This window comes from Zootoca vivipara, chromosome 1 (assembly GCF_963506605.1).
Source record: "Zootoca vivipara chromosome 1, rZooViv1.1, whole genome shotgun sequence".
Lineage (NCBI taxonomy): Eukaryota > Metazoa > Chordata > Lepidosauria > Squamata > Lacertidae > Zootoca > Zootoca vivipara.
Window position 1 is genome coordinate 108976412 of NC_083276.1, and position 20779 is coordinate 108997190.

At 42.1% G+C, this 20779-nt stretch overlaps 1 protein-coding gene across 1 annotated transcript in view; it reads right to left on the reverse strand.

The window, feature by feature from the left end:
• The window catches only part of LOC118093592 (sodium channel protein type 1 subunit alpha), a 113658-nt gene that overhangs the window by 41399 nt on the left and 51480 nt on the right, over nucleotides 1-20779 (reverse strand). Inside the window, exons 2-5 of the mRNA XM_035133030.1 lie at nucleotides 11558-11873; nucleotides 7520-7638; nucleotides 2142-2231; nucleotides 750-878 (exon numbers count right to left, since the gene is read on the reverse strand). Of these exons, the coding sequence (XP_034988921.1) occupies nucleotides 750-878; nucleotides 2142-2231; nucleotides 7520-7638; nucleotides 11558-11821 (602 nt within the window). The 5' untranslated portion in view covers nucleotides 11822-11873. The remainder of the gene's footprint in view (nucleotides 1-749; nucleotides 879-2141; nucleotides 2232-7519; nucleotides 7639-11557; nucleotides 11874-20779) is intronic.

The window sequence follows — 20779 nt, forward strand, 5'->3', positions numbered from 1 at the left end:
TACATTTAAATGAAAAGGGGGGGGGGAATGAGCCACAGTGATTTTACTTGGAAAGCTTAACTTTTTAATTAAAGTCATTTATGATGATAAAGGGGAAGGCGTTCCTCTTCTGGTAGGAGGGGGAAATTGCAGGACCTGAAATTACCTTTCTATGTCAATAACTTTACTCCTAGTGAATTCCACAATCGACATTACTAATTACTTTGCTAGTATTACACCGTACATGGATTCACCCCAAAAAACAAACATACGTACAATGCCACTATCCTTATAAAAGATGGGGAAGAATAAGCAGCAGATTTTTATGGAAGATCAACATTGCCACATGAACTTCCTAAGATGCAAACCCTGATTCATTGTGTATTGTAAGTACCCACAGGACAAAAGAAGAATCTCTAATCTGCTGTGATTTATTTTCTCCAGTCCGGTTGGCTGTAAGCCTGAACACGGGGGTTATATGTTGGCAGCAAAAATAAGCTTGTACAGAGATGTTTCTTCTATAACTATTTGCCTAGTCATATTCATATTCCTTGGTGTGGTATAACAGTATTATACTGTTTAACATGCACCAGTCACTAGAAAATTGCATCCAGTCATTAGTCATTGAAGAATCTATTTTCTCCACCCCGATTGATAAAAGCACATCTTAGTACCATAAACGCCATAGGTTTTTGTATGCTCTCCATGCAAAAAACAAAAACAAAAACAAAACAAAAAGGGGATGGGCGAGAAAGGAACGTAAAACTTACGCAAATGTAATGACAGTGAAATCCAGCCAGTTCCAGGGATCCCGAAGAAAGGTGAAACCATCTATACAAAATCCTCTTGCAAGTATTTTTACAAGTGATTCGAATGTATATATTCCTGTGAATGTATACCTGGGGGAAATGGTCAAAATATTCATTGTTAATTAAAATGTTGCGGTTTTAAATAAACAAATAAATCTGGGCAAACAAATCTTTTTCTAAGACTGTCAAGTCATCATTTGTCTCAGGTATCTGTTTTCAGAGCCATGCTGTCTTTGAAGATGGACTTTCCATTTAGCAATTAAGGGACAATGCCTGTTCATAGACCTAGCCCTCTATTGGTAGATCTGTTCCCCCTTTTGAACTGTCTAAGCTAGTGGCCATCACCTCTTGTGGCATAAATATAATTATACATAGCAGGAAGAAGGGTCCACTGCAACCACTGACAGCCCATTCCCTTGAGCGGCAAGTCTTCTTTAAGCATTAAAGTTACAATTAAGGAAAACGTATGCGTACGGACCTGGGCCACACCAAGTGGCCCATGTTCCCGACATCCAAGCATACAGTACAAAGGCAGCTTTGTTCTTAGACTTCCATATTGTGTAGAACCTTAAGCAGCAGGGGTTCTAGATTGTACAATGTATGTATGGGTAGAAGCTCCCTCCCTGCCTTCAGATGTTTGCACCGCATGTGTGGATGCCAGGAGGAGGGACTACTTGGCACAGCCCAGTTCCCTACATGTTCTCCTTATCTGTAAGTATAATGCCTGAACAGGCCTTGACTGTGCAAGAAGAGGTGGATCCCCTCCAGCTCTGCGCTCCTGTGAGCTCACTGCATCCTAGCCACGTTCTACAGGATGCAATCCTGAAATGAGTGGCTGAGAAGTATGAAAACAGTTTCACTACTTTAGCCAATGCCCTGCTGAGCTCAAGTTGGCAGGGCAGAAGTGAGGATGGAGATGGATTGAAGGCTCTTGCATTTCTCAAGACATTCCTGCTCTCTCTCCCTCTCTCTCTCTCTCTTGATGCATTTATGTTGGAAGGGGAAGAATATGTCTAATTTTTCCTCCTGGGGTGGTATTAGGGGCCCAGGAGACTCTTTGGATCTTTTCGATCCAAGCTGCTCCCTGGTACCTGCTCCCCAGCACTCTATCCCTTTTGGCCATACCAACACTAGAACTCTGATATTGGTTGGGCCAGAGCTTTGGAGGAGCCAGCAGAGAGAGGGAATCTCTGTCCCTGAGGAATGGATCTGATCTATCCTACGGCCTCCAGAATTCCCTTCCAGGGACCATCAAATTGCACCTTACATCTATCTTAAAAACGTTATTAGCTGCAGTAGAATTCAGTCCACAGCAAAGCATGCAAACATGCATATTAATAATATTCAACTTACTCTACATTCTTTGTCCATTCAGGAGGGTTACTTAGGGTCATAAATACACAGTTGGTCAAAATAGTGCACATAATGAGCATGCTGAATAATGTAGATTATATCATTAAGGAACATACAGCAGGAAATCATGATCAACAAAAACAATGGGATGTTCTGTTTTTATTAAATCAATACATTTGTTTAAAAAACTATGGGACAATACATTAACTTCTTATTTTTTAAAATCCAGGACTATAGTAAATGTGGATAAGGGCAGACATTATTTAGATAAGGGGAAACAATAGAATTCATTTCCACCAAGGACCATTACTCACTCGAGTTAATATTCCTTGGACAGAACTATCTCAGAACCCATGCAGATTATGCCTCAGGCAGCCACAGCAGAAACTGAGGCCTCTGAAAATTTGTTTTTTAATTAAAAAATATTGCAAGTAGCACAATCACTAAACGGTTGCAGATGTAGTGAAAATTCCAATAGCTTAGTCGAATATGGAAATATATAGAATGACCCCAGTAGAGCTTTCAAATCGTAAGAAAACAAGTGTACTCTATATGGGATGCTAATAGCAAAGTATTTTGAAAGGAAAGCTGTGATGTACATGCAGCTGCTGTGCAAAACCGGTGCTATCCATTGAAACTGCAAGTTCCAGCAAAATGAATGTAGATGCTGAAAGTCACAAAGTGGATAGGGTGTGCCAAAAATAGAAGAGTATTTGCATACAACATGGGTAGCTGATGGGGTGCCCTCTGGATGTTGCTGAACTCCATTTCCCATCATCCCTGACCATTGGCCATGCTGGCTGGGAATGATGGGAGCTGGAGTGCAACGACTTCTGTAAGGCGCCATGTTGGCCGCCCACGGCAAGAGTCAGATTTCTTCTGGCTCAACCTAAAAATAAATAAATTCCATCTTCAATTAATAAAAACATAAGAACATACAAATAGCCTGCGGGACCAGGCCAATGGACCATCGAATCCAGCATCCTGTTCTCACAGTGGCCAACCAGATGCCTGTGGGAAACTAGGAAGCAGAACATGAGCACAAGAGCCTTCTCCTCTCCCGTGGTTTCCAGCAACTGGTATTCAGAAGCATGGCTGCCTCCAACCATGAGTGGTAGCCATCGATAGCCCTCTCCTCTGTCTAATCCTCTGAAAGCCACTCAAGTTAGCAGACATCACTGTCGCCTGGGAGAGCAAGTTCCATAGTTGGACTCTGCGCTACAATGTTGAAAGTTCATTGTTTATCCATACACAACATAAACCACATGATGGCACCACAAACTTTGAATTTCCAAACCAAATATATTTCCTTCTACAAACTTAATTTTCCCTACTAAATTACATTCTTTTCTAGCTGCATTTTGTATCGTATTAGCCAACAGCACAGTGAGGTATATGTGAATAAAATATGTATCCTCACCAGGAAGACACTCCCACAATGCAAGCAATATATTGGTCTAACAAAGCGTCTTTTGATTCTGGATTTTTTTTTTTTGAGTTTTGTCAGCCAATGGGGACGGGAAAAGCACAATCTCAACCAGTCGAGCTTATTTTCTGAGCCAGTCGAATGCAAACCCTTATATTTCATTCAGCCAATGAGTTTACAAAAAGGTAGAAGCAGGTGTTTAAATTCTTTTCCTCACTGGAATTGGCGAGGCAAAAAATAAAAAAAAGTGTAATGTCGGTTGACTCTTTGAATTAGAATGGTGCAATCTAGCACTGATGCACTTGCAAAATGACAAATTTATGCCACTTGAATCTACCATTTGCAAAGTGATAAATTCATATGAATCTAAATGCTTCGTAATCTACACTTTAGGTTGTTAAAACCTATGCATGCCTATTGTGCCCAAACCTCCCCTTCAATATATCAAAAGTTTTCTTTCCTTATGAAACATACTTCAATTTTTCTGCCTCGTTCTCAGGGCACACCAGTCTTTTTTGCTGTTGTGGTGGGTGGGGGTGGGGCTTATCATAACATTATGAAGTGGTCATGAGTGACATTTGAGTTTTTTTTCTCCATTATCATTTCCCTTGAGCTTTATTTGAAACATGGGAGGCCTGGGAGACTGATTATCAAGCATCTTGGTACAGTAACACCTCTTATTACACTTTTTGTTTTTAAAATTGGATTGTCAGCAATAATAAAGCAAAGTACTGTAGAAGTACTTTGTTTCCAAGGGGAGCAGGGACTGGCAAGTCTGTCCATTTTGGTTTTGCCTGTTTCTTATTTTTTTTCCCCCATTCACCACATTTCCACATCATTTTGTGATTATTATTTTTAAAGTCTTCATGAAAATACACCAACATTTTATTACAATTTTATCCCACATGTTTGCATGCAATTTTGCCCAAGATGGATATTTTTGCAAAGCAATTTCCATTAATATAACAGTTCTATATTTTACCACAATATCTATTTTTACACACAATTTAGCCTAGTATATGACGATCATCCCCATTTTAATTAATTACCAGCACTTTACCCTAAAGCAGGTTGCAACAATTTAAAATGCAATATTAAAAACAGTTTAAATACTTGCAATTACACTGCAAAAACTCATTTGTTTCTGTTTTTGATGTATAAGGGAATAAGTTATTGTTAATTATACAAGCAGGAATTGTAAACTGGGCAGCTGAGAGAGAAGGGGAAAGGGAGGAGAAGAACAAGAATTAAATGGGAAAATGTGACATTTAAGATTATATATAAGGGTTGAAATGTGAATTGGGTTACAAATTTGTAATATAAAGCAGTAAATTGGGGAAAATAGGGACACAGCTAGGAAGGAGAGTGGGAAGTCAACTTTTAGGAAAAAATGTATTAAATTTGATGTAATTTGGTATTGATTGGTTAAAATTTGGAAAACTATTTGGCAAATATATAAATACATAAATACTTCCAATTACAAAAAACACAACCACAAATTCCAGGGTGGGATTGTTCATGCTACTTGGTTGGAGAACTGCACTGCAAAATTCAGAAAACTGGAATTTGAAGGAAGGCTGTGTTTTTGTTCTCATATTATTTCAGAAATTGTGGATTAGGTAGGAGAGATTTGTAAAGTGAAAGGAAGACCACTCACAAACACTTTTTGACCATTTTGAAATGTGGGGAAGTACAACAAATGTCTTGCATCCACCCAACCCATGAGAATTTCTCTCCCCCCCCCCAAATTCTCCCCCTTTCCTGATTTTGGAATTCAATTTATTTTGTCATAAAACTGGTGGAGAATGGTTGAAGCGCAGGAGAAGATTTTGGCACAGCATAGCACTGCATCAGGTGATTTCCTCTATCCAAAGTTGAAAGGCTTACAGTAGTGCAGAACGAATGATACAAATTTCTAGAATCTGCACGAAACTCTACTTTAAATCAATAGTTTATTGTGTAGAGAAAGTCTGCTAGTCTTAGCCGACTTACAACACAATCCTATGCATGTTTACTCAGGTGTAAGTTCTATTGCGTGCAGCGGGCCTTTCTCCTAGGTAAACGTGATTAGGATTGTAGCTTCAACAAGGTCTTCCAATGGTCGCTGTCTATGTACACCTGATTTGTCACTGATGAACCATACCAGGTAAACGAAGTAGTAATACATTTAGACAATTTCATGACCTAGGAAAATGCTGATGCTGCTGAACATCCTTCTCTATTTTGACAAAGCACTGGATACAGCATTAACATTAACTATCTGGCCACTCCCCCTCTGACTGGGCTTGCACTTGGGTGCTTAAATGGTAAGACTAGCATCTTCCAGGATCATGTTCTAAGGATACAACATTTTAAAGGATTTTATCAATGGTGTCATATTACAGTAGCTGAATGGCAATTCACACCAATTACATAGCACATAAAAGGTAAAGGTAAAGGGACCCCTGACCGTTAAGTCCAGTCGCAAACGACTCTGGGGTTGTGGTGTTCATCTTGCTTTACTGGCCGAGGGAACCAGCGTTTGTCCGCAGACAGTTTTTCTGGGTCATGTGGCCAGCATGACTAAGCCGCTTCTGGCGAAACCAGAGCAGTACACGGAAACACCGTTTACCTTCCTGCTCAAGCGGTACCTATTTATCTACCTGCCCTTTGACGTGCTTTCGGACTGCTAGGTTGGCAGGAGCTGGGACCGAGCAACGGGAGCTCACCCCGTGACGGGGATTTGAACCGCCGACCTTCCGATTGGCAAGCCCTAGGCTCAGTGGTTTAGATCACAGCGCCACCCACGTCCCCTACATAGCAGATATAAAGTTCAAAAGGTAATGTGGGTGCCAAAATGGCAAAACTGACCAGAAAGCTCAGGAACCAAGAAGACCAAAACCAAAATAAGGAATGGGAATTTTTTTTATAATTTATATTGGGGACCACTGTAAACAGATGAAAATATTAGCAGGATTGCAACAACACTTGCAATGTAACGGGTATTGTGGAGATAAAGAAGTTATAAAAAAATATGGAGTACTGGAAAAGATGCAGTAGAAAAGATTTAATTACAGAAGCCATGGAGGGGAAGGTGAGGAGTCCAGAGATTCAGAGGAATCTCTTAATTGTGGAAGTGTTGTGTTATTTTTATAATTTTATATTTGTAAAATAAAATAAAAAATATTTCAAAAACAAAACCACGCACACAAAAGGTAACGTGGGTGGCGCTGTGGTCCAAACCACTGAGCCTCTTGGGCTTGCCAATCAGAAGGTCAGTGGTTCGAATCTGCACGGCGGGATGAGATCCAGTTGCTCTGTCCCAGCTTCTGCCAACCTAGCAGTTCGAAAGCATACCAGTGTGAGTAGATAAATCGGTACTGCTGTGGCAGGAAGGCAAATGGCATTTCAATGCACTCTGGCACTCACCACGGTCCTCCGTGCACCAGTAGTGATTTAGCCATGCTGGCCACATGACCTGGAAAGCTGTCTTTGAACAAATGTCAGCTCCCTTGGCCTGAAAAGCGAGATGAGCGCCGCACCCCAGTCGCCTTTGACTGGACTTAACCGTTCAGGGGTCCTTTACCTTTACATTATACATTTCAATGCATGTGCATCTTACTCATGCAGAAGCTCCAATGACAGCTGTCACTGAGGTCAGTGTTAACCAGATTTGTGGGAGCACCATACGTACAGTAGAGCTTTGATGCCCAACTAGAGGAATGAAATAACCTGTGTGCTCAATTTGCTTTAAACTAATCTATTCCATAGGTATTTGTGACAGGGTAGGAAGGTGGTTTCAGAAAGTCCTTAGAGAATTTTGTTAAGCAAGTTTGAAACATTTTCATTTTAGACCTAATCATGTAAAGTAAGAAACAGGGATGGTCATGAGGCAACTGAAGAACACATTTGTAGATTGCTATCTTATGAAAACAAGTGAACAGTTTCAAAAACAACAACTGGAAAAGGATATGAATGTACCAAAATCTTAATAGATATTTTTCTAATAGGGTTGAAAGGAGTTAAAATGTATAGGGCAGGAGTGGCACTGAATCGGAAAATTGCCTTTCCTCTATTCAATACTATAAAAGTCTGGAAGAAAGAAGAAAAGGTGAGAGCAATTTAAAGCCACGCAGTTCTACAATCATCTTTCATTATTAATTCCCCCCAGTCCCCCAGTGATTAAAAAAACAAGTCACTATGCACACATCCTTTCCTGTCAAAAGCTGTATTGTTATTACTTACCTGATAAACAGGACATTATTTACTATGTAAGAGTATTTGTTGCCCTTTGCAGATGCATTTTCCTCTTCATATTGTTGTTAGATCATTTGTTTGCTGTTCTACTCAAATGCCTTTTGGTAGAAAAGTTATTAGCTGGCTCACATTTTACAATGCATTTTGAAGAGCACCTCTTGCCTTGTGCGTGAAGGCCATCTCTGAGAACCACCTATGGGGAGGGTCTTATGATGTTGCTGAATTCTACCTCTGTAGCCCTCTCCCCACACTTCCTCAAAGATTAATTTGAGAGGTACCCGAGCCATTTGGTATTCTGGACAAACTTGAAGACAACAAATCTTTCCCCTCCCATGTACACGAGTATACTGATGTTTCAGTCTTTGGAGAGTTGCATACTCCTCAGAAGAGCAGAAACAGCCTCCATTAAGTGTTTGTGCTCTTTTAAAGGATGGGCAGAAACAGCCGCCATTAACTCTTTCTCCTCTGTACTCAAGCGCTGTAATGGGGGTCATTTCGGACTCACAACTGTCCATTGGAGGCGCAGGTTAATTCTGTGCCCAGGGCAGCTGGACAGCTCGATATGTCTACCAGCAGGCTGAGACCCTACCTGCCCGCAGACTGTCTTGCCAGAGTGGTGCATGCTCTAGCTATCTCCCGCTTTGACTACTGCAATGCACTCTACGTGGGGCTACCTTTGAAGATGACTCGGAAACTGCAATTAATCCAGAATACGGCAGCTAGACTGGTGACTGGGAGTGGCCGCCAAGACCATATAACACCAGTCCTGAAAGATCTTCATTGGCTCCCAGTACGTTTCCAAGCACAATTCAAAGTGTTGGTGCTGACCTTTAAAGCCCTAAATGGCCTTGGCCCTGTATACCTGAAGGAGCATCTCCACCCCCATTGTTCAGCTTCCCTGCGAGAAGTGAGGTTACAGGGAACCAGGCAGAGGGTCTTCTCGTAGTAGCGCCTGCCCTGTGGAATGCCCTCCCAGTCAAGGCAATAAGCAACTATTTTACTTTTAAAAGACAACTGAAGGCGGCCCTGTTTAGGGAAGTTTTTTAAGTTTGCTGCTGTATTCTTTTTAATATTTGGTTGGAAACTGCCCACAGTGGCTGGGGAAACCCAGCCAGATGGGAGGGGTATAAATAATAAATTATTATTATTATTATTATTATTATTAAGAATTAGGAAAGGGCTCTTTTTGCTATAGTATTTATTACTTTTTAAGTAACCATCCCATATTATTTGACTGCTTATGGTGGCAGTTTGGCACAGATTTGAATTGCCCATTTTGCATGCTGCTCCTTAACAAAACGTAGCTTTAAGAAATCAACCACAATGACTCCAGGGGAATTATTGGATGTAACAGGGAGCAGATATATCAGAATCTCAATGTGCCTTTTTTGCACTCTTCATTTGATAAATCAAACTATGTGATGTCCGCTGCCTCCCTGGTGCCAGGGCAGGGATATTCTGAGGATACCATAGATATAACAGACACGACCAGTTGGTGATTCACCATGCAAAGTGCCAGGACAAGCAGCCTCTGGGCATACTTAGAGTGCCTTGCTGGAGTTGCCCGCATGGTACAAGGAAAGGAAGCCTCTGAATGTACACAGAGGGTTGTGTTCGCTGTTAGTCATACCCTGAGTAGATCCATTCAGATAAAAATGGCTCAGGACCATTAATTTCAATGGCGCTACAATGAGTAGTCAATAGTGGGATACAACCTAAAGTGGCCTGTCCCCAAGGAGAAATGTAGTCACCAAGTCACTTGCATGGTACAAGAGAAGGGAGCCTCTGGGCATGCACTCAGCACAATAAAACTAACTGAGCATTAGTTAGTTATGAGCAAACTTCTGGTACATCAATAAATTTGCAGGAATTCATTTATTTATTTAAAGGCATGACGTGGGCATCAAAAGGGGAGGGAGCAAAGAAACTAATGTGCCTCTGTGTGTAAATCTGGCAATGATTTAACAGCTGCTCATGCTGTCTACTGAGCATGCAGGTATGGATGCTTGCAAAGCAATGTCTACAAAAGTGCTTCAAAGGCTGACGTGTGCATACACAGCCTGAGGAAGCATCATTTGAGTCAAATGCAATACAGTATTGCATATCAACATGAGAAGGCATATGCACCTTCCTCGTAATGATAACATGAACATATCTTGCTGAGTTGGGAATTTCCCTTTCCAGTTTCAAAGAGGAGAAACAGGTATGCAGGGTAAACAAACCCATCACCCCCTCTAAAAGGTTTTGCTTCTTCCAAACCGGTAGAATTTGTTTGCTCTGTGAAAATGTCCTTGGACAATTTAACGATAGTAATTAGCAACGGAATAACTAACCCAGGAGAATACCTTGCCACAGCTGTTGTTCCTGTGTCCATGCAACCAGCATAGGTGAGGAAATTCATAACTAACCAAAGGAAGGAATGTTTCTTATACTCACTAGGGTTTTAGAATGGCAGTCCTTCCCAGTCCTATCTTGAGATGCCTAGTACCGAATCTGGGATCTTGTGTTAGCACAGTAAGTATTCGACCACTGAACAATTATCCATTGCCAAGTTTACTGTATTGGTTTCCCTAGCATGCTTGTACAGTTTGACTATTTCAAAATTTCAAGCATCATTTCCCCCTATAATGTCCTTAAAATTTCAGGAGAGAATAAGTGCCATGTACAAGCCAGCATTCCATAGATCAGGTGTGGAACCCATAACTAGCTGCTTTGTATGTGCATGCACAAAACATCCTTAACATTATTTCATTTTTCACGAGGAATCTTTTTGATTGCTGTGATTTGACCATGCCATCTGACCAAGCTGCCTTTTGTTTCAGTGAGCACATTCTTCTTTATTTCAGTTAGACAAGCTACCCAGGGAAGGAGCATGATGTGTACCTCACAAGAGGTACCACACCTCTCCTAACATCCCACCCCCCACCCCACACTCAGCTGTCACCTGTGGCTCCTAGAAGCTGTCAACATGTGACAGAGGCCACATCTCAGGAAACGGCTTCGACAGGTCGGCTAAACCAGGTGAGGATGGCTGATGAATTACAGGCTCCAGCGGATTGAGCAGACAAGACTAACAATGGGCCCAATGGTCAAGAAGGTGACTTCTGCTTGTGCTGCAGAGGGAAATGAGGGGCTGATGGGGCTTGTCAACCTGAGAAGGTAGCCCATCTAGGAGAAGGAAAACTCTGATCCTAAACTTCCACTGCCTTGCAGGATATCTTTGGGAGAAGAAAAGGCTAAGGAGTAAAACCTACACAAGTCTGGAGCGGAGTCCTCCATACACAGCGCCCAGTCTAATGTTTTTTTTTTTAAAAAAAAAAACCTGCTGCTGTTATTCATTCATTCATTTAGATGTAAAATAATTGTTGCCATCAAACAATTCAACCACCCAGCTAATCAGTGGTCTCAGAAAATATGAGAAGCTAATAACCAGTCATTTGGTCTATGGAACAGTGTTTGTTTGTGTGTGTGTTAGTCATCACTGTTGTCTCCTGCCAGCTTTTTGCTAGATAATTTTCCAGCAGAGTTAAAATACGAATAGTTTTTGATGTACGGTTAGAGCAAATGATTACTGTAACATCCTTGCAGTGCAATCAATTGCCCTCACCCAGAAATGCTGGTTTTCAAAGCCTGGTAGATCACAAGAAACAGAGATCCCAGAAAGACACGCAGGAAAATTGTAGGTTGTGTGCCTGACTGCAGGGAAAAGGGAAAGGAAAGGGACAGTGTAAAGTGCTTTATATGAAACACTCACTTTTTGGTTAAGATAAAATGGGTCCAGGTCTTCCAAGGGAGTAGCCACCATGCCAGGAGGTATGTCTCCATAAATAAATGGCAGTGATTTTCCAGCCTCCAAGTCACTACTGGGCTTCGGGCCATTTTCGTCGTCGTCTTTACGGTCTGGTTTGGGATGCTTAGCCTTCTCTGCAGCAATGCGTTGCTCAATAGCTGCAAGAGACTCTCTAGTGAAGTAGTGGAAGCTGTCAGGTCCTGGTGGTACAAGCACTGGCTGCTCCATCTTTTCATCCTGCTCATTTTAATTACCATTTATTCTCCTGCATAAGGAAGTACTGCATAAGGAAATGGGCAGGAAGGAAAGGAAGGAAGGAAGGAAGGAAGGAAGGAAGGAAGGAAGGAAGGAAGGAAGGAAAAGACAAAGAACAGAAATTACTAAGCAGGGAAGGAACACTTCCTCCACCGACTCTTTTTGATGCAAACAAAATCTTGCAAACAAACGACAGTACTACATTGTTAAAAAGAACTTTCAAAAGAATGAGCCTTTGGACTTCCAAGACGCAATCCATCAACCCGCCTTGCTGCTGTGCATTCTCCATTTCCTTCAGTGAGATTCGCCTGTGGTTCAGAACGCTATCTGTTTTTCCTCTGGCAGGACTTCCGGACCATCAATTATTATTTATTTACTACCCTTTGTTAAATTGATATACTGCCCTATACAGTATACCTGCAGGTCTCAGGGCGGTTCACAAGATAACATCAGACTATAAAAACCACAAAATACATAATCAAAATAGAACAAAACAACCCAATAACCCAATTTTGATAGGTGGCATAACCAATCAAAATCGATTGGATGAAGCTTTTCCCGGCATGCAGATCTAATGATGGGGAAATTGTGAATTTCTGCTTGTTGCGGAGCTGTCAAAACACACAGGGACCTTACCATAGGGTTCTCATATAGGCCCACTGGAATGAATGGAGATTGCCCCGCAGCAATGCAGAATAGTTTCGTGTCCTAAAAATAGCTTATTGATATGCCAGCTACTTGAGACAAAGCACTGAGCCGTTCCAAAAGCTATTTGATCTTTAAAAATAAAAAATAAAAATAAAAATCCAGGCAAACTGAAGTGTTATTGGAGGGCACAGCGTTTTACTGCAAGCAATATTTTATTAATTACGAAAAATAAGAATGCTACCCTGCTGCAGAATCCTAGGGGGAACGCATTGGTTAATTAACAAAAGGGTCTAATTCAGTGACTTCTCGGAGCACTTGATTTCAGCTTTGTCGATCCTGTGAAGATATTTTCAGAATCAGGTCAGAGCAAAACCCAGCCTTGCATTCTCCTCTGCAAAATGTGCAGGCAGAAAAAATGCAGCAGATAGTTGGGGGTTGGGGTTGGGGCGGAGAGACCACGTTTCCACTACAGTATGTGGCTCTTGCAGAGTACTCCTGAGAGCACAGATGCTTGTTATAGTTGGAAACCGCAGCATATGCTCTTAATTCCTTTTAATGGATTTGATATTTTGGAAATATGCTTAAGAGCGGAAAGAGATGAAACAGAGTCACAAATACCGTATGCAGCCAAAAAAAACAGCATGGTAACAGAGGGAGGTGGGGTGGGGGAAACACCAAGTGCCGAGGAAAACTGCTTATGGGGCACCTTTTGTGCTGCTGAGTGATTTCTTTATTATTTCTGGTTTTTGCAGGCTGGGTTTTCAAATGTGAATTTGGACAGAGAAGAGCGTACCCTCCCCACCCCCACCTCCTCCGAGAGACTAAAGCGTCTGCAGTCTCCACCCATTGGCAGGATGCCTTGAAGAAGGCCTGCTCGCTAGTGCCAGACCTAATACACTGGGGCAAAAGCAGGAGATGAAGAACAGCAGAGCAGTGCAAAAGGAAGAGAGGGAGATAGAAGGTATGAGCAGAGCAGGGAAGGGATGCTGGATCAGAAGGATGGAAGCGTGTGCCAATTCATTTTAAAGGCATGGGGAAGCATCAGAGAGAGAGACACGGGTATCTCTGGAGAGGGGAAAGGAGGGAAGAGATAAAAGAGCAGATGAATGACAGGAAAGAGGGAGTGAGAAGAGAAAAGGTAACAACTATTTTCAGTTGTGTAAGAGAAAGAAAAAAGCAAATTGTTGGAACGTTCAATGAAAAAGACACAGAATTTCCAAGTAGAAAGACCAGTGAGGTATTAGAATGATTTAGGGGGGAAAGGGGGCGTCGAAAACTGTCTTTTGGTTGTGAACATTTTCTTTGACGTCAAATTGCAAAACAAAGAAAGGAAGGAAGATCTGCAGGGAAACCACTGAAAATCTTTGTTTTGTTGCAAGGGTTGGGGGGAAAGGGTTGGGTTTTTTTGGGTTTTTTGCTTAATGGCAAAAGGAAAATCCCTACACTGCAAAAACAAAAACAAAAAAACCAGCTAATGGATCCTTAATGCACATGCAAAGTAAATAAAGCCTGAATTTCAAAGGTCTCCTTTGACCATGTCTGTTAAGTAGATGAATCCCAATATACTTCAGGTTTAACATCTGAATTGACATTTAAAGGACTATATAAGGGTGGTTCACTTCAAACAGGGATTCCAACTTTTCTAGATGGATTATAAACCAGATGGAATTAGTAAGCCCTATATATTACGAGACTACCTGAATTTTCACATGGAGACAGTAATAGTATAATTGGTTTAGGAGTTTTGCAAATGTCCCAGTTACATATATCAATCATTTTAGAAACTCATACAAATTCATACTTTTTTGTGGGGGTGGGGAGGGGGTGGAATATGGACTTGTAATAGAACAGAAACGCCACTACAATTTGCCAAAAGATCAGCAGTATTGGTTGAAAAAAAATCAAGCTACATGTGAGCATTGTTAAAAAGAATACAGTTTACTTCTATACTCACAAGCACAAACTGACAATAGGATGGAATTGGTTGCCCTAAAACTCTTAACACAGATTTTATTCATTATTATTTTTAAGTAACAAGGCATGACTCAAAATTTGGAACCTTTCTTGGTGATGATACAAGGTTCCTGGCAGCCATTGGTGCATGAAAGGATGGGTCAGCACTCTTGGTTGGCTGTGACCATTGTTCCAAGGTGGCCTTATAGGAAGCACTTTGCTTCTTCTGTTCATGCTACAGTATCCGAGAATGGTGCAAAAGGGAGGTATAGAAGGAAGGAAGAGAGGAGGAAGGATGATGTTGCAGATGTTCAAAGTCCTGGAACAGAGAATCCGGCCTCATTCACACACATTGTGCTTGTGTTAAAAGTGCCAACACTAAGACTGGGGAGTGGGAGTCTACACACAGCACACTACAGAGGGTGGAGTGGGGTGGGTGGGTAGCCCTATTTGATGTAGGTCATAGGCTCCCAAGTTGGGTTTACCCTTAAATGCACTCCCAGCAGGAGGGCTGGAGTGGAATAATATGACTTACCCAATGCCTATGCCAAACTGTTCACATGTGTAACCAATAAACGTTGTGGCCTATTTTACCCCAAAAACTATATGCTGCTGTCTTGTCTGGCTAGTTACTCTCTGGGAACTGCAGGGTCATGGGGTCTTGGCATGCAATGGAGAATCTGGCCTCATTCGCCCATGTTGTGTCTGTGTGAAAAGTGACAACACACTACAGCGAGTAGAAATTTCCATCAGGACTGTGGTGAATGGGTAAGATTGCTGTCATACCAGTACTGATTATCTTCTTTCATCCTCCACACAGCTGCTATTTACAAGGAGCAGCCAAGGCAAACTCAACACAATCACACATTTAATGTCACATTTAGCTTGGTCCTCTGTATTAGCTTGGTAGTTCTTTTATGCCTGTGTAACTGTGCAAACTGCTATGTACGCTAATGGTATCACTTAAATACTAAATGCAGAGAGGATCAGTTCACCCAAACAAGCATTACTTCTTTTACTCATTCAGTTGTATCCTTGGAAATACAGTCAAACACACACACGTATAGGAGTAATACAGTAGACCCTGGCTGCATCTTCACAGCTATAAAAAAACACTCTGAAAATGCTCTGGGGAAAAACCATTTTAAAGCTCACAATGGAAAATTTCATAGAGTCCTATTCAGCTCCACATCGCCATCTTGTGCCACAGTGTTACAACGCGTTTATAACATTTTATTTTTACTAATGTAGCCGAGTCCCCTGTGAAATCAATTTAAGTCCACTGATCTCAGTGGGTCTAATCTGAGCATGGCTTGGATATTGCCTGCATGTTGAAGAAATGCTAGAAAAGGATCCGATTTAAATATCACAACTAGATTTTCACTTTGCACATAATAATGAGGAAAGCACATTCATCGCATATTGTCTTAGAAAAACCGAACTCATCATAGCTTTCTAATTTATTAACATTTCTTATATGCTTAGTTCTGCCTCCAGTAAACTACAATGAAATGCTGCGCATCACTGTTTCCTCGCCTCACTTCCAGCAATTAACACATAACATCGTTGGTGTCAAGAGTAATGATCATCATAACAAGGTACCCAGCCTCTCTAAAACCTGAGCTACAATTGGCATCTAAACAGTTATTACCTGCCAAGTACAGTCCTCTTCCTTACATCTAGGACATATGGTGTGCACCGGTGATGACCCTGGAGCCTGAGAATTACTGGCAGAGATCACCCTTTTGTGAAAAAGCTTCCTGCACTCTTTTATGGCCAACCAACCCAAAATATGTTGTGTTTATAATGGGTACTGAAAAAGATACCCTTTGACCATTCAGGGTTGTTATTTTTTGCAGGCAATAGTTTCATTTATTATTGTTTCTTTAAAGCATCTTTAACCCAGCTGGAAAGGCTCCCAAAGCAGCTTACATAAAATCAGTAAGCAAGAAGGCAGTCCCTGCCTGCTTAGAATCTGCAAAATGAAAAGGGAATCAGGTGGGAAGAAGAAAACAAACCCATCTCAGAAACCAGTTCTTAAAATTCCAAAGTTTTCAGAACAGCCAGCTTGAAAAGAAACAATTCAAGAAGAAGAAAAGCCAAAGGGAGCTGTTCCTTCAGCAGAGCCAATGAGGTGTCTCCTGCTTGTCTTCTCTCCCCCTGCTGTAGCCTGATGGAATGCCTGCTGCCCAAAGTTGCAGATCTGAAAGTATTTGCTTGCTAAGAATCACTTTTAAAGTAGCACTTAGTTTAAAGAAACAATGCCCAGCAAATTTAGCATCAGCTTCAGGGCTGATGTATTTTCCTTCCCTTGTCAGGTGTATGTCAGAGGAAGAAAGCCTTCCTCGATTCACCCATGATATGCCCCTTTCCGCCTGCTTCCATCAGAGCATCAACAGCAGTGGAGGGATAGATGGCTGCAATAAGGTCTCTGAGGACAGACTACTTCCTTCACCCATGAAGAGGGAGGTCTGCAATAACCTATGGTGCCTGGAATACCTTCCCAAGGACTGTAGGATTGCACCCTTAATGATGTTCCCTGACAACATGTATCTGAAACCATGACAGTATACATAACAATATTACATTACTAAACTACAGTTTTCTCTCTCTATCTATCTATGAAAAGGGTGTTGTTTTTCTGCCTCACATACTCAGTTCCTCTTGTAGTCTGAAGCTGATCACCAATGATTTATTTGGGCAACAGAAATCTGTTACAGTAAGCAGTCCTTACTCTATATCAGGCATCCCCAGACTTCGGCCCTCCAGATGTTTTGGACTACAATTCCCATCTTCCCCGACCACTGGTCCTGTTAGCTAGGGATCATGGGAGTTGTAGGCCAAAACATCTGGAGGGCCGCAGTTTGGGGATGCCTGCTCTATATCCTTCTGTTTGCCATTGCCCTGTGTTATATATTATGGTTTTCTCTTTTGGCTAAAAGTTGATAAATCAGGGCAAACAGAAAGCAAACACAAGCTGCTGTTTCGAAAAGCTATAAAAACAAACAGGGAAGAGTGCTAATATCATTTAATTAGGTAGAGGTTTTGCCCCAGGTGCTCATAAAGTTTCTATATCTGGGTGGTTTAACATTCTGCCATTTTATAATTATTGTATTTGTGTGTGTGTGTGTGTTTTCTTGTTTTCTGAGTCACTTTGGAATTGAAGAGCAGGACAGAAATGAATTAAATCTTCCTATATACATAAAAATGTAAGGTTGTCATTGTGCAGTCTCCATTGGATGATTTGCTGTGCCTCATCACAGCAGGAAGTCAGGATGGGGTAAGGGAGCAAAGGAGAAGGCAGGGTGCACAACATCAGGGCCATGGAATGGGAGTGAGAAGGGAGAAACATTGACAGGCAAAAGTGGTGGTTTGAGTAAAGCAGGATGGAGCAAACTGAGAGGGAAATGGCAGCTTGAAACAACAGCAAAGGTTTGAGTAAATACCTTCATACATTGGAACATTTGTGGGCTCCGAATCCTTTATCTCTCACACATGAGGCAGCTGAGGAATGGAAGAGGGAGAAGTTTGAGTACAGTGAGAAGGGAGAAACACTGAAAGGAAAAAAAAGTGGCTGTTTTGAATAGCAGAAGTTTGAGTAGAGTGGAGGTGGAAAAATGCTGAGAGGAAAATGGCAGTTTCAAACGATGACAGGGGTTTGAGTAAAGCAGTGATGGAGTGACGCAGAGAGAAATGGTGGTTTTAAATAATAGCAGACGGTTGAATAAAGCAGGGTTGGAGAAATGCTGAGAGAAAAAGTGGCGATTTAAAACAATGGCAGAGGATTGAGTAGAGTCAGCAGCAGGTGACACGAGGGGCAGTTTAAAACAGGGTTTGAGTACAATGAGAAGGAAGTTGGAAAAGGCTTTCAATGTTAGCTTTCTGGGTGTTAGCTTCTGCATTGTACCATCTCTGCTATTTCTCACTGTTTTTGTTTTTTTTTTATATAAAAAAAACTGTGCTCCTCCATCTCTGCTTTCCTCAAATCTCTGCTGTTGTTCAAAACCACATTTTCACCTCAGTGTTCTTCCACTTAGGTTTTACTCAAACTTCTACCACTGTTTAAGTACAGTGGGGAAATGGCTGCTTTAAACTTCTCCCTCTTCCATTTATCAAAAGCTTCATGTGTGAGATACACAGGATGCAGAGCCCTCAAATATTCTATAGTACCTTCCCACAATGTATTTCACTCCTGGTACCATGTGTTGTCTTCGACATGAAGCTACAGATTCAACGTAGAGTGGCTGGGGGAACCCGGCCAGATGGGCAGGGTATAAATAATAAATTATTATTATTATTATTATTATTATTATTATTATTATTATTATTATTATTATTAACGTAGTTCAGAAACTACATGGGTGTTTGCTAGTGAATAAAATATATGTACAACATTTATCAGCTGAGCATGACATTCTCTAATTGAGCAAGCTAACTGTCAGGCTTGCTCTTAAGAGTCTATTTGTCTTAAAGACACAGCAACATACACCAGCATGGTGTGTTTGTGTGTGCAAAGGGGGCTGCAGAATGGGAAAGAGGCAGCAGCATGGAAATAGGGGTGGCCTGTGTGCTAAGGAGAGTTGGAAAAAGGAGAAAGGGGGAGGTAGTAAAAAGGGCAGGAAGGTGATAATGGTGTGAGCATGCAAAGGGGGCTGGCAACAGGAAATAGGAGAAGAGGTGGAAATGGGGGAAGATCTTTCTTCAAGCGAGAGTTGAGGAAAGTAAGGCGGGGGATGGAGGGAAAAAAGTGAGTGAATGTGAAAAGGGGATGCAAAGGAGATGGCAAAAAAGGAGGACGGAGGGGGTTTGGTAATGGGTTTGAGGTTGAAAGCAGGGGCCTGAATGGATCTGAAGTAAAGGACAAGATGAAAAGGGTGATTAGTACATTGGTGGCACTGTGGTTAAACCACTGAGCCTAGGGCTTGCTGATCAGAAGGTCGGCGATTCGAATCCCTGCGACGGGGTGAGCTCCCGTTGCTCGGTCCCAGCTCCTGCCAACCTAGCAGTTCGAAAGCACGTCAAAATGCAAGTAGATAAATAGGAACCGCTACAGCAGTGTAAACGGTGTTTCCATGTGCTGCTCTGGTTTGCCAGAAGCGGCTTTGTCATGCTGGCCACATGACCTGGAAGCTGTACACCGGCTCCCTCGGCCAATAATGCGAGATGAGCGCGCCACCCCAGAGTCGGTCATGACTGGACCTAATGGTCAGGGGTCCCTTTACCTTTACCTCGGGTTACAAATGCTTCAGGTTACAGACTCCGCTAACCCAGAAATAGTACCTCAGGTTAAGAACTTTGCTTCAGGATGAGAACAGAAATCATGCTCTGGCGGCGTGGCAGCTGTAGGAGGCCCCATTAGCTAAAGTGGTACCTAAGGTTAATAACAGTTTCAGAATAGACCTCTTTAAGAATAGACCTCTGGAACGAATTAAGTTCGTAACCAGAGGTACCATTGTAGTTGAAATGTGTGGGAGGAGGAAGATGCAGGATCTGGCCCTGGGGGTGGTTGGTGTGCAAGGGGGCATTGCACAAAAGGAAGGGAGAGGAGACATAGGCATTGGGGTGAAGATGGAAACAGGAGTGCAAAGTGCCTTCAGAAATGGGGGGGGGATTGAAATGAAAAACAAGCTTAGTAGTTGCATGGGATGGGAAGGGGAAATTTCAGGGCAATTAATGTGGGAGGAATGCTGGAGGTGGGGTGGAGAACAGAGTGAGCTGAAGCACATCACTTAGTGAATTCATAAAATGAAACAAAGGGACTTAAAAAAAATGCATTCACCTCATAGGTTCCTAAACCAAAGCAATGGAAAACAGAAAACAGAATCTATTTATTTAAATGTGCACCTCACCCTGTCCTCAGAACATGCAGTGATGTATTTCAAAACTTATCTAAAAACATATTTCCATATAGATCAAAAGTAGCAAATGCCACCTGTGTGTTTCCTAATCTGCCACCTGGGGAGCACACGCTGAAAGTAGAAACCCAACTACCTGCTACTTTTCTTTTGGAAGTTGTGGCAGACCCTGCTCGCTGCCACCCCTGCTGTACCTGGAGTGCCGCCAACATTCCTTTGCCCACCCTCATTGTCTCTATTTCATTTGGTGCCAGGATGCCGTGCATTACTCACTGTAGATAGAAGACTTCCAATGCCTGCCTGCCTGCCAGCACTTCTCACCTCCTCATCTGCTGCTCCTCTGCCCACATGCTGCCCCACGGTGGCCCATCTAAATTTGCCACCTGAGGCTAAATGTGAAGGTGCTGCCCCCCCCCCCCCGGCAGCCCCTGCGGAAGCCTTGCTCACCGGAGTTACATGGCTGTGATTTCTGGGT